A 14104-nucleotide genomic window follows, 5' to 3' on the forward strand; every position below is an offset into this window, starting at 1 on the left:
AAGAGACTAGTGGAACTGGATGAAGCACACGTCATGTTACTATCATAAGCTGTATAAATGTTCCTTAACATTAAAATTTATCTGACGCCTCTTTTGAAGCTGTAAGTCCTGTCTAGCAGTTAAAGAATAGGTCAAGTGGAAACAATTATTTATCCAGGGAACTATTCGAAGGTAGTTCCTAACCAAGGTTATTTTACATGTTTGTTTTTATTCCAAGTCCTGATATGCAAGTAATGTGAGGTCTGACAACTGCTGGACGAAAAGAATCATAGTCATTACTAAATCCATTTCACAAAAAGTGTGATGGTAACTCTCAGGTTTTTGAGCTGCTCACAGCTGCTGTTCTGAAGACTAAAGTCTCTAGAAATACCCTTAAAGAATAAGGACTTAATTCTATACTACAGCTAAATTTTCCTTAATGGAGAAGAAGCTGCAAATAAACCATTCCCATTATCTGTCACATAAGTCGGTGTGACCCTGACAGAATTCAGAGCACCAGAAGCTTATACTATGACAAGTCCATAGTAACACCAATGTGGTACAAGAGAATGATCCCAAATCTTTGTTTTTGTACTTCCACACTCATAAAGGTAGCAATATAACAGCGGAATGATGAAGTTGTAGGAAGTTACCAGACCAGTCCTAGTGCATGCTCTTGGCAAGAGATTTGAGGGGAGAGGACTGCCAACCATTTTACACTGGCTAGATGGGGTCTCTGTGCATGACCTCAGTGGCATGAAGAGGCTCGAACAAACAGAAATATCTGGCCAGCAAACAAAGTGTTGGGGAGAGACATAAAACAGCTTGAAGGAGAACATATGCAGGCAAGCATACAGCTTTGTACTTTCACCAGAACAGAAATTTGTAGTCTAGTCAAAGTCTAACTAGAGGCCTCTGAATGTGGTGTTGGTTAAATTTTAAATGGAGTTAAGTAACTGATGAAACTTTATTGTTGAGTGGATTTTAATTATTTTCTGCTCTACTATTAGTAATTGCAATCTTCAGGAAAATGAATGACTACAAAAAAGACGTAGCTGAATTCCACTTCTAAAGTTCATCTATCCAGAAATTTGTTGTTTTTCCTTATCCCTTAAGCTAAAGGAAAAAAAAATCTAAATTTTAAAAACTATAGCAAGCTTACAACTTTTAAAATTTGAGTTTAATAAAATATTTTTTGTAAATAATTCAAAATAATTATATCAATCTTCCTTGACTTTTCTCTTACCTTATTGCTATGCTAATTCAGTTCAGTACTAAATACTGATTCAGTACCAAAAAATGGCTTCTTAAGTGATTACTTTTTAAAAAAGCTTTTTTTTAGTTGTTTACTTTCTAGCTCTGATTCATCAATAACAAAAGCTTTAGTTTAAAACTTTTCCAATGGAGATATTAAGTCAGTACCATGTAATGAGGTTATCACTGAGGAAATTCCAGAGTATGAAATGCAGTATTTCCCTAATCTCAAGCCATCTGAGTGATCATTGATTTTTATTCCATAAAATAACCCAGTTAATATTAACTTTTACTTAAGCAAATTAAGAAAACTAGTGCATGCCTTCTAAATAACAGAAAATGCTTATTTAAGTACTCCTGAGGGTATAGAATGTATAGTTTGAGAAGATTTAAAATTCCTCAAGTCTCTTCTCTGTCTGAGTAGTGATGACATCAGTTTTTACTATGGCCACTGTTTAACAGAATACGGAGTTTTGTCACTTGGTGCATTAGTACTTCCTTGGAAATTGTACCTGTATTCTTTCTTGTCAGATTCTGTATTCTTTCTAAGCAGATCATTCTTCATTAGAGGTTTTCATTCTTTTCAGTGGCTGTTTACGCAGAAGGAAGGCAATAGATATAATTAAATATACATATTGGTTTCTGGTCTCAGAAACAACTATCCTATTTAAACACTAAATAGAAGTCATTTTTGCTTACAAAATTTGAAGACTGGTCTTTTCTGTTCCTTAATATGCAACTACAAATTTTCTAGGAATTGAAATAGTGATTTGATTTTAAAGTAAGTCATTTCAGTGAAAAATATAGTTCTGTTTAAAACTTTTGCATATAGAGCTTTTTTTGCAACTAAAGCATCCAGTAAAGTGAAAATTTAGACCATGATTTTTAATTGCAGTTGTAAAAGGTGATTGATTTAGAAGTGCTTCCAAAAGATAAGATGAAGGCTTATCTTATCAAGAGCCTGAGCTCAGGAAAAGACACTAGCCCATAATTATATGAAGTCCAAGTTTTCCCATTCTAGATCCTAGTAGACTGACGGTTACCCTGTAGTCTTCCTTTCACTCTGAGCAATAGAAGATATTTCTTCCACTGTTTGTAATCATTGCCTACCTGTGTTTTATTTGAGGGAATCTATAAATCTTTGAGATCATTCTTGGACCTAAGCTTTTCACTGACTGTTGATAAGTTGCCAGGAAACAGATTATTAAGTTCTACCTAATTGTAGCTTTGCTCAATTTAGATATATTACCAAAAAAAAAAAAGAGAGAGAGAGTAAGAATACTAGAAAGTAATGGAAAATGTGTGAGCATGGCAGCAGTTTGCATTCATCACCAAAATAAGCAAAAAAAAAAAAAAAACACCAACAAAAACTGAAAAATAATTAATTCAGCATTAAAAAATAGAAAAATGGTTTTAGATCAAGATTTATCAGATCTTCTCAGCATGTCTATTCAAATGCATACCTGAACGACTGGAGAGCTGACAGTGTTCCGAAAGGCCTTGTCAAATATTCATCATGACTACTTGGCAGAACTGAAAATATAATTCATGTGGTGCCTGATGTACTTTATGTTCTGCAATAAAAAAAAATAAAAATAAAAGCCTCAGAAATATTATTCTGGGGAAAAATATGTGGATGAGGGGAAAAGTGAACATTTATGGTCTTGAAAATAAAGATGAGCTATCTTGTGTTTGGAAAACTGACATATAGACTCACTCCAATTGGTTTATCAGACAGTACCAAAACCAGAAAGATATCAATAGATACTTTTTTCAGAAATTGCATGTTGTGTGCTCCTCTACAGTAACTTTTCGAGGTTATATGGAAATTTCCTGTTTATTACAGCCCTTTGCAAAAGAATCAGTCATGATAGACGTTGTACTCATTTAGTATCTAGCTGTACTGCTCCTGTTCAGAAAAGCTACAGTGCTAATTATTTTGCCATACTCAAAGACAAAATATCTGAACTTTGACTATGTTACAGAAGGAAGCTAATGTGACAGGGATTTTTTCTTTCCTTTTTCAGTAAACGAATGTTAGATGCAGTCTGTGTTACTACACAGAACTATTTGCTCAAGTATCCAGTATCCCTGGTCTTGCCTCCCACACTTTGAAAGCATACAAAAAGGGTATTTTGCGTCAACATGCCCATAATGAATCTTTCATGGTTGTCACTTGAAATTCTGGGCCTTCTTATGTATTTACATCTCTTTCCTGTTAAAAATGCTCTTAAAAGCTTCAAAAATTTAGATATTCTGGCTTCAATCAAATAATACTTTTCATTTGATCGTAAACTTTAAGTTTTGATTTTCTAAAAATTTCCACTATTTTGTTTCTAATCAGAAGACAGTCCTCCAACTAACTTCTAATAAAAATCAAAGGAAATTGTTATCTAATCCAGTGTTGCGTGTAGTTACTTATATTTGTGCAGAGCAACTGCAACTTGACTATATTCATGGGATATTTTTATTTATGTGTACTTTATATTCACGTTTGCAGACAGCGTATTTAAATGGGATCAGTTGCAAAACAGCAAGAGTGCATACAGAAATATTAGCTATGACATTTGAGGTAATTTCTTCCTAGGGTAAAATCCTGCTTTGAAGTGTAAAAAAAAAAAAAAATATATATATATATATATATGTATAAAAAAGTCTATGGTATGTTTCAGCAATGAGTTGATAGGCAAGTCATGCGTGGTTACCTTTCCAGAGGAATTTCCTCCCCCAGCTGCTAAGGGCACATACTGTTAAAAAGTCTGACATTAAGGGAGTATTGGTATCTGTGAGGAGATGTAAAAAGGTTATACGCCAGGGCTTTTGGTTTGGGTGGGAAAGGGCTTTAATGGTTTCTTTCTTTCTTGTTTGTTTGTATGTTTGTTTGTTTTAAATGACCCAATCTTGTAGAAATTGTTAGTCAAGTTCTACAACTTGTGAGAAGTGAGAAATAATGTGAAGTTATAGTGAACCCATCTGGCCAAGCAAGAAAATCTGGCTTAGTTGTTCCATTGCCAGAAATGTTAAATCACTTCCCGGGAATGCAATTCATTTGGACCATATGGAACTCGTTGGAAGAAGGTCCCAAATGAATTCAAAAGTGTACTGGAGATGAGAGTACTTCTCATAAGTAACAACCATGTTTTCCCACTGGACAGCATGTAAGCAAGTATACGTAGCTGTACTAACAAAAAAATTAAACCAATAATAGTACTGCCTGTGATGATGTTGAGCAAGCCCTCCTTACTGTTTACGTTATTTAAAAGTTTCAAGAAATGCTATGTTCATTTAGGGTTTTGTTCTCAGCTTTTAAGTAACAAAAGAATGTTCTGACAATTTTTAGCTCATTTTATTTCTTTGCCAAAAATAAAAAAAGCAAAGCATCTTGATTCAGTAGATTTACACTCTGTTTAGAAAACACACATAATTGAAAGTACTTTGTGGATAAAGATTTAAAAAAGTCTGGGCCTTTATTTTTACTGCATTTTTTAATAAAATAGGAAGATTTACCATTTTTCTCTAAGCTAAGCAATTCTAAATCTTTGACTAAAAAATATCCTTAAATCTAAATCTTTGACTAAAAAATATCCTTAAATCTAAATCTTTGACTAAAAAATATCCTTAAATCTAAATCTTTGACTAAAAAATATCCTTAAATCTAAATCTTTGACTAAAAAATATCCTTAAATCTAAATCTTTGACTAAAAAATATCCTTAAATCTAAATCTTTGACTAAAAAATATCCTTAAATCTAAATCCTTGACTAAAAAATATCCTTAAATCTAAATCCTTGACTAAAACAATGACACAAGTTCTTAAATTCTAAAGAATTAATGAGCAAGACTTGCTTATTTATAGTCTTGACTTTAGGAGAAAATTGTTCATCTTTCATAACTGTTTTAATGGATTCAAAATTTATAAGTTTACCACCATACCATGTTCTAAGACAAACAATCCTGTTACTTGCAGTCTTTATGCTTGAAAGGATGCTGATATTTCTTTGAAAAAATTGCTTTCTATTCTGTTTTAAGGAAAATATTTTACTTGCATTACTTTTGTTGCTGCAGTAAATTTTTTAGAGGCTTTTTTCGTTAGTGGTGGTGGTTTTCTTGGTTGGTTGTTTTTTTTTTTTTTTTATTTCTATTCACTAGAATTTGAGAATATATTTGGATCCTGGAAAACATTGCATTATGTGCTGTGTACAAATAAGTAACTCACTTCTTCATTCAGTAAGACCAAATCAGAGAAAACAAGTTTTGCTGACCTTCCAATATTTAAAGGGAGATGGTAAACAGAAAGGAAATCAACTTTTTCAATTGTAGATAGTGATAGAAGGGGGAATGGTTTTAAACTAAAGGCGGAAAGACTTAGAATAGATGTTAGGGGGAAGTTTTTCACTGAAAATATGGTGTGGTTATGAAACAGGCTGTCCAGAGAGGCTGTGGATGCCCCATCCCTGGAAGCATTAAAATGCCAGGTTGGGTGGGGCCCTGGGCAATCTGACCTAGTATGTATCTAGTGCTTGGCAACACTGCCTGTGACAAGGAGGTTGGAACTTGATGATCCTTGAGATCGCCCAACCTTCCAACTCAAACCATTCTATGAGTTCTGACTTTAAAAGCGTGTAAAGGAATTGGAATCATGTTTGGCTGGGGGGAAAAAAAAAGAGGGCCAAATCTGATATCAAGAAGAAAAATGAGGCAATAATACATTTTTATGTAAGTAATGCATTGTTATGGACCTGGAGTAGTGAAAAATGGAAGTTATAAGTACTGTACTATACTGTGCTGTATACTGAACTGTACCACTGGGCCACTGTATGAGGTCCTTCTCATAATTATTTTATGGAAACATATTTGCAATGCTACCATTTCAAATATATTTCTTTACACAAGTGTTCTAGTATTTTTTTTTCCTATCCATCCACATGACTCCATTTTAAAATTCTTGCTTTTGTTAGGTTGTGTGTTCCATATTGGTCTCTGTACCATCAGTCTTAGTGGATTGCTACAAGTTTAGTGTAGTTAACATAGGCATTACTTTCATATGCAAACCTCAATCAGTTTTTACATTACCTGCAACTTAAATTGTTTCTTCATTCTAAGTAACAGAAATACTAATCTTGTGACACAATTGTCCTGAGGCATAATAGTTCTGTATATTTCCAGCCACTACTTACCTGGGCTACTCCCACTTAAAATATACATCAACTCTTAGGCCTACCATCTAACAAATTTACTATGATATATTTTTGGCTGTAAATCAAAGACCCTGCCATTGACTTGCATTACAGCTACAGGCAACATTATTACAATCCAAGAAGTTTGTTGTAAAGCTACATAGAAATTACCTTTCTTGCTCATCACTCTTTCATATCCTCATGGAGTCCTATACCTGCTTCACCTAAATCCACTGAATTAAAGCCTTTCATCCTGACCTTGAACTTTTGACCTTCGAAAGGTCTCCCCAAATCTGTTGCCTCTTTCCATGACACAGCTTATGATTTCAGAGCTGACAGTTCTTATTGCCACATCATGTCTCTCATGTCTCAAGTATTTATTAGTGTATATTGTTTCTGATTTTATTTTTCTAAATGTTATAAAACATTCTATAGAGCAGGAAAGAACAGATCTTAAATGAATTTTTTCAAAACTATTTCAAGAAGTCTGAAACTGTCTGTCTTGTGATTTCTGTCCATCACTCCCCTTCTTTCTTTTCCTCTGGTGTCGGGAGTAGGAAAATTTTACTGAATAAAATGCCATGAGCAAAAGGGTTGTAAAAATGCATAGGTCTCTTTGAAAGTAATGCCTCGTATTTATTTCCATAGAAAATTCAACGAAGAACGCTAACGTTATTTCATAGAGCAAACTCTCAGCTACAAAGCATTACTTTTTAACATAGATACCACCACTAGCTATGCATTTTCACCAGCAATGGAAGAGCCTGTGTGTCACACTCATAAAAATCTGCATGGCCATCTGGAATGTGGCTTGTCTTTCACATCTCTGTCATCTTTGCTGAAGCCCTCAACCCCACTATGCTGACATCCACTGTTTGGGCTCCATAACCATTCAGTAAGCATCAGTGAATGTCAACGGGTGCCATTTTTTTCATATGTAGGAATTCCATAATGCATCTTTATTCCATATGCACTTCCACGTCAGACTCCATTTTGCAGGCTGCCCCTCAGCTGCCATCTGTCACACAGCAACAAAACGTAACAGAATATTGGAGGAAGATTCAAGCTCTACTGCTGTACCACTAGTACCCACTTCTGACATTGTGGGCCAACATAGCAAATTAGGGGGCATTACTTTCAGAGCAACATTCATAATATCTTGATTCCCATGGCAGTTCTGTATACATTGCACACCCAATCCCATATTTCATCTGGCCTTTCTTACTTTAATCACAGTTGTGTATTCTTTAATTGTTTGTATGTGTACCATATAAATTCCGTTGTGCTATTAATTCAGCCTATAAAAGCTATTTAATTTAAGAAAAATATGGCATGCTTTTCTTTTAACGTGAAAAAGTATAATGCCAAAAACAATTATAGCAATGTGAAAATATTTCTATTACTTTTCTTTAAAAGATATATAAAACAAAAGATAAATTAATAAAAGAAAAAGAAATAAAAGATTAAAAAAAAAAAAAAAAGAAATCAGCATGCTTTGCAGGTATGTTTGAGCCCAAACCCTGATTTCATGAATTCAATGGTAGAATTATTCTAGACTTCTTAAGTAGAAAGATGTGTTTTATCTCATCTTCAGCTACAGTCTTCTACCTTCACTCCTTCAGATCCATTCAGTATTCTGGAATTTTGTGGGCATGTTTCCTAGGATGATTATTTCACAATGAAATCACTGGAATATCATGTTAACTCCATCTCCTCCCTTCTGTCCTCATCCATTTTTTTGTTTATTTTGTAAGCAGTTATTAGTTTCATAATGGAAAGTCATTCAAATGGCAATGTTTCTCACACTGAGACTTCTGTTCTTTTCAGATTTTCTGGACACTCATAAATTTTACATTAATATTTTATAATGTTTTCCCTAAATTCTTTGTTTTTTTAACAGTGGCTTTTTTTTCCTTTTTTTTTTTTTTCTTTTTTCTCTCCAGGCTATGCCAGTTATCTCAGAAAAGGAGAAGGCTGGTGAGTAAATGTTTGCTATTTCTTAATACAAATACATCCTTGTATTTGCTTACTGAAATATAGCATTTTGTGACTAACTGGGAAAATAATGTCTTTATGAGATTTTGAATGTACAGGTTTAGAAATCTGTTGAATGTGTGTGTTATTTATTGTTTCATGAGTGGGGTATTTCTCTTTCTGAAAAGCATTCAGACTTCTGTGAGATATCACAGAGATATAATCAGTGTTTGATGTTATCTTGCAAAGCACCTTATTGAATTGCAGCTATACCTTAGATGTCATTCACATTATAGATGCTATTCTGACTTATTTGATGTCTTGATTAGCAAACGCAGATGCCAATATGTTGGTTCAAGTTAGTGGGATTGGATGATTTAGTTTGAACTTTGCTATCTGTCTGTAAGGATGACATAAAATTCTGTTTTTCTGAAGTACTTCACTGGAGATAAGAATTTTTATTTTGGCAAAATTTTTCACAGTATTAAAAGGCCAATTTTCTATTCTTGTATATTATATGTATTCTGTGAGCACTGTACTTTGGTGTTGATATGTGAAATATATTAGCAAGCTTAGTGAAAAATAAAAGCTGGCATTGTTGTGGACACTCAAGAATGCTCCAGCTTCTATGGACCTCTGTAGTTTCTGTTGGTTTCTTCACTATGTGTTTTAATAGACAATTTGCTATTGGAGTCTCAGCATTACCTCAAAATATTCAAATACCACCCAACATTCTAGGGTTTTCTATTATTATTGTTGATTATGTTTTCTTGTGTTATCCTGGTTCATATAATTTATTTTATTTGGCTTATAAAATGGTAGGAATAGGTTAAAAAAAAAAAGTTTTGGAGACAATTTCACTGTAAAAGCTATGGAGCTGTCTGATTGGGAAGCTGCTAATTTAGCTGGTGAATTTCATAAACAGTTCCGAAACCGTGATCAATGCTGAGGAATCATTTTCTATGTAGATTTCACAGATGGTATTATTTTTTACCTCACTGATAAAATGTTTTTGTTTTACTGAATATTACAAACAAATAGAACATAATGTCATATGGAATCATCTTGCTGACATTTCCCTGAACTTGAGCACAAACTGGAATTTGAATGGAAATGTGATTGTTGTTTTTTTTTTTTTTTTTTTTAAATCAGTTCTGGATTTCCCCCCTCACCCGCGCTGACCCTTTGCAACTCAGCAGTTATGAGACTATGTTATTTTTTTTTTGAAATATTGAGCATGATTAGGGAAGTAATTATTTAGATCAGATTTATTGACTGAAATCACATCTAGTGGTAGCTCTTATACTACTTTTGTCAAATGCTCAAATGTTTAAGACTCAAATGTTCACTTCCCGTGTTTTGTGATCTAAATAGCCTTTGATCATTGCTGCTTGTAGTTCACCAGATAAATGACGTTACACAGAACTCACGAAAGACTGAGCCATAAGTAAGGTGTGAAGACGTTCACAAAATAGTGACATATTTGCATTTCTCCTGTAAGAGAACGAAACAAGTACTTTTTTTAATATTTGAAAACATGAGCAATTGAACTCTTTTTAGTTTATATTATTACAAACTAACTAAAGAAAAATCAAAACAAAAAGTAAAGGCTGGTTTATTTCATTATTGACAATGCAAAGACCTCAAAGGTAACAAAATTGGATTGTGTTTTATTATTATTGGTTTTAAAGTGCATCCAAAATATCAAGTTGAACATCATCTCTGATTTTGAGGATTTAATGTAGTTAGCAATTATTTGTTTCCTCTTTCCTACCTAATATGGTTTGGTTTCATCTAGGACTGGAATGAGAAATTCAAAGAAGTAAAAGGCTGCTACTCAGTGTTTCTGGTTCCAAAATTCTAGATAAACAAATGAATACCTGTTTTCACAAGGCTTCCTATTCTATAAATTCCAGATGGTTTTGAATGCTTTTCCAATAGTCAGCCAATCTTAGACCCTTAAGTGGACCAAGCTGCTTAAGCAACTTACTTCACACATTATTGACTGTTTTATAGTAATTTTTAATCCTTGAAATAAAGTATTTTCTCAATACTATGCATTTTCCACTCTACACTAAATTTAGGCTACATCAAATGCAAATTTTCAGGGAAAAAAAAAACATCAAAACCTCAAAAACCAACAACTTTGCTACTTTTGTCAATTAGTAATTGAAGAGTTGCATGACTTAACTGGCATTTTTTCCCCCATGGAAAGTGCAGTAAAATCTGCAATTGCAGAATCCCCTTGGCAAAAATCTATAAATGACTAGAGTATTGAGCAGAACATCAGTCATGCCTGACGTTATTGCTCAAGTTGTGTGAATTAGGGCATTGCAAATGATGTACATCAGATATTTTTCAGAAAGACTTCTTAAAAAAGCATCAACATTATAACACCTCTGGCAATGGTGGAAAAAAATCAATCTTTCAAAACAACTCTTTTAAAGTAGAAGATCAAGCAACAAGCACAGTCAGGGAAAATGATGGTTCAAGCCAAAAGATGACTCAGGACTAGGACTATTAGCACCTAAATCAAAGTTGTGGGCCAGCAACGAGGTTCAAAACACTGTTTCTTTCTGATGCATCTCTTTATTTTGGATAATTTATGTATTCCCGTACCTTTGCTTACCTTGTTTACAAATCACTGTTGTAATTTTTATTCTCAAATTCTGTCCATGAGCTATGATGAAATTTGAGAGAGGAAAGTTTCATTGCACCTGTCTATAATTAGAGTGTCTGTGTCAGTGGTAGTGGTCTTGGCTTGATTTGTAACCTATAAAAATAATCATCATAGAAACCCTTGGTTCACCTGGCTGAATATCAGCATTTGCGCCACTGATGTGACTCACACTTTAAACTACAAGAATGGTGTCTGCTTGTTCTACGCTAGCTGGATAGTCAGGATGGGTCCTGCAACAGATACCAATATTCAGATACCAACATTCAAATTATCATTGTGAGGCCCTATTCAGGGCTAACTTCATTTTCGGGAGCCATCTTCCCAAAGGTGAATTGACTATACATGATGCCTTGTCTGTGTCTCTTTGTGGACCAACTTCATGATTTCCCAATTTATCCTCAAATATTTGAAGAGAATAATGAACTCTGTTGTAACTTACAAACATTACTGTTCTAACAGAGCCAGCAGGAGGAACAGGGTGAATATACACATCTGGTTAGAGACTGAACACAGCTTATTTCTCTTGAGGTGTTAAAACTATGTGCTATCACATAAACAAAGCAGAAGGTTTAGTCTAGCCCTAAATAAACATTAACACCATAGGTCCATGATATTCAGTATTATAACAAATTTTTCCTGCGCATAAAACAAGTGCCCTGTGGTGTTCTGGTGGAACAGATTTTTAGCATATTAAAATAAAATAAGCTCTTTGAAGTCATTGAATTTTAGCTCTTAAATATAAAATTGGATCAGTGTAAGAATGCAGAATATGTAAATTTCATAAAAGTGCAATTGACACTACTCATTTCTAGCAGTAAAAAGTTCATAGCAGAACAGCAAGACACTATTACGAGTTTAACTGATCCTACCAATGTACTCTCTCTTTCTTTTAAGATGTATTCTGGAAAAAGTGCACAGGTTGTTCAGGTGAATATCACTGTGTGGCTCCTTCACCTCAGCACTTCTAGCGTAGAGAGGTCTACCTTGACAAAAATAAAAGAATCTATCTTTGAGGTTAGTTAGAACAGATTTGACAGCCGATTCCATGGTCAACAAGCAAGCAAGATGACAAAGTATTAACCTTCACCAAAGGCAGCCGCATGAAATCTCTGTCTGATGTGAAGAGTTTGAAAGTTTATTGGCGTTAGTGTTTTAATATGGGCCTAGCAGTGAACAAGGTTCATTTATTTTTCTGCATCCCCTTTAGATTTCTGGTAATGATCCTATTTAATAAAGTACAGATCCGGTGTCTTTTGGTGTTCATTTCCCTTTGATTTGCAAGGAAGAAAAATACACAGATGATAAAAGGGCCTTCAACTGCAGGGTGTTTCCTCTGGCAGACTCTAACTGTCGGTGTCAGGCAGCAGAGGACTCTTGGTGTTGACCACATAGTGAGCGGAGCTGCAGAGCATAGCGTGCTCGAGTGATGACAAGACAGCTCAGGCCTGTCTGTGAGAACTCGCAGCAGGAAGACCAGGGAAATTCAGTAGTGACACATTCACATTCATTGTCAGTAAAGAAAGTGTGTAAAGGACCAACTGTTTGGCACACTAGTAGAAATATTTAACTAAAGCTCTAATGAAAAAGGAAAAAGCTAAAATCTCTACTAGATTTTATAAACATGCTCTATATTCAGGGACTGATTTTACTCACTCACAGCTGGCTGTGATTGAGAGTACAATTTTATTTTATATTTTTGTCTCCTCCTATACACAGGAGGTTTTTAACAGTTTTTAACAGTATTGTTGTGTTATTTTTTTCCTAAGGTGCAGAAAATTCTCTTATCAGCAGCAACCACTGGATGCTCTGTTTTCATAAATTCATTAAGGTTCATCTTTACATAACTTACTTCAAACCCAGATCAAACTTATTGGCCATGGGATACCAGTTTCCATATAAAGAGGAGAGAAACAAAAGTCAGCTGTCAAAATTATTAGTTTTCTGGCTAATTTACAGTATCTCCAGCCAATATTCTTAGAATAAAATGTGCAAAAGGATGTTTTTCCTTTTTGTAAGTATTGTATCTGGTTTTAGTAGAACAATTTTTTATTAATTACTGTTTTTCTGAGACCTTAATATGAAGCATCTGTTCTCAGTTAAGTGGTTCTATGATTCCATTTTATGATTCCATTCTATGATTCTATGATTGTTCTTTTACTGTTGATGTTGAAACAGTTATGTGAATTGCTCTAGCTGAATGTTTGGTTTCTAAATAAAAACGTCAGGTGAGCTTTCACACTTCAATCTGTCATATTGAAAAACAGCTACAGAAATGCTGCCAGAATATGCATGGATGTCTGCCAAACTCTAACAAATGCCGATAGATATATTTCTATTTCACTGTCCCTTATTTCATTATTAGAAAAAGGTTAATGATACTAATGTATACATAAAGTTGGCATTTCCTTTTCAGATTCATGATCAAGTTTAGTTGCTGGATTTTCTTTATTTTTCTATTTATAGCAAAATACCAGGTGTCATGATCTTTTGAAGCTGATTTTTAGTGGTTTATTAGTTGCCTGCTACTATAGTTGTTATGCCGAATCAATTACTTTACTTTTAAATCATGCATGCCCTGTTCAGGGTGTGCATGTGGATATAAGCACATAAACTCTAAAATGCATGTACCAGTGTCCATGAACCAAAAACTTATTCACCTTAAGGTGTCATGGCAATTTCTGTCATGTTTTGGAGGTGATGGTAGATCTGGGAGCAGGTCTTTCCTATAAAAGTCATTTTAAACCACGCTAAAGGCAATGGAAACAGTGTGGGCCCTGAAACTCCTCAGGGCTGACTGTTACATATTATTTTCTTGAATCATAAAGGGTGCAGTTAGGCTCAGGTGGCATGATGGGGGATGACTTTAAGAGGGAGCCAGCAGTGGACTTATATTCCTGTTGATTTCTTTATCATTTTCCCAGGTTTTTTGGATGTTTTTTTTTTTTAAAGCTCTATCATATAACTATCTTATTCTAATCAAGATATTTCCCCACTAAGAGTAAAGAAAAATAGTGAGTGATCACTAGCTGAGTGATCACTGC

The 14104-nt window shown here is 34.2% G+C and overlaps 1 protein-coding gene and 1 long non-coding RNA gene across 6 annotated transcripts in view; one reads left to right on the top strand and one right to left on the bottom strand.

Annotated features, from left to right (window-relative positions):
* Window positions 1-14104, top strand: part of DLC1 (DLC1 Rho GTPase activating protein) — a 221348-nt gene that overhangs the window by 87775 nt on the left and 119469 nt on the right. The window contains exon 7 of the mRNA XM_085223085.1: window positions 8353-8386. Coding sequence (XP_085079211.1) covers window positions 8353-8386 — 34 coding nt within the window. The remainder of the gene's footprint in view (window positions 1-8352; window positions 8387-14104) is intronic.
* Window positions 1-14104, bottom strand: part of LOC146544487 (uncharacterized) — a 107188-nt gene that overhangs the window by 41952 nt on the left and 51132 nt on the right. For 3 of the 5 annotated variants that reach the window (XR_014883145.1, XR_014883144.1, XR_014883146.1), the window contains exon 3: window positions 2697-2807. This is a non-coding gene — a long non-coding RNA (uncharacterized LOC146544487). Of the gene's footprint in view, window positions 1-1745; window positions 1824-2696; window positions 2808-14104 lie in introns of all 5 variants that reach the window. The other 2 variants (XR_014883142.1, XR_014883143.1) reach the window with 1 other exon arrangement.

Source organism: Meleagris gallopavo, chromosome 4 (genome assembly GCF_905368555.1).
Source record: "Meleagris gallopavo chromosome 4, MGAL_WU_HG_1.1, whole genome shotgun sequence".
Classification (NCBI taxonomy): Eukaryota; Metazoa; Chordata; class Aves; order Galliformes; family Phasianidae; genus Meleagris; species Meleagris gallopavo.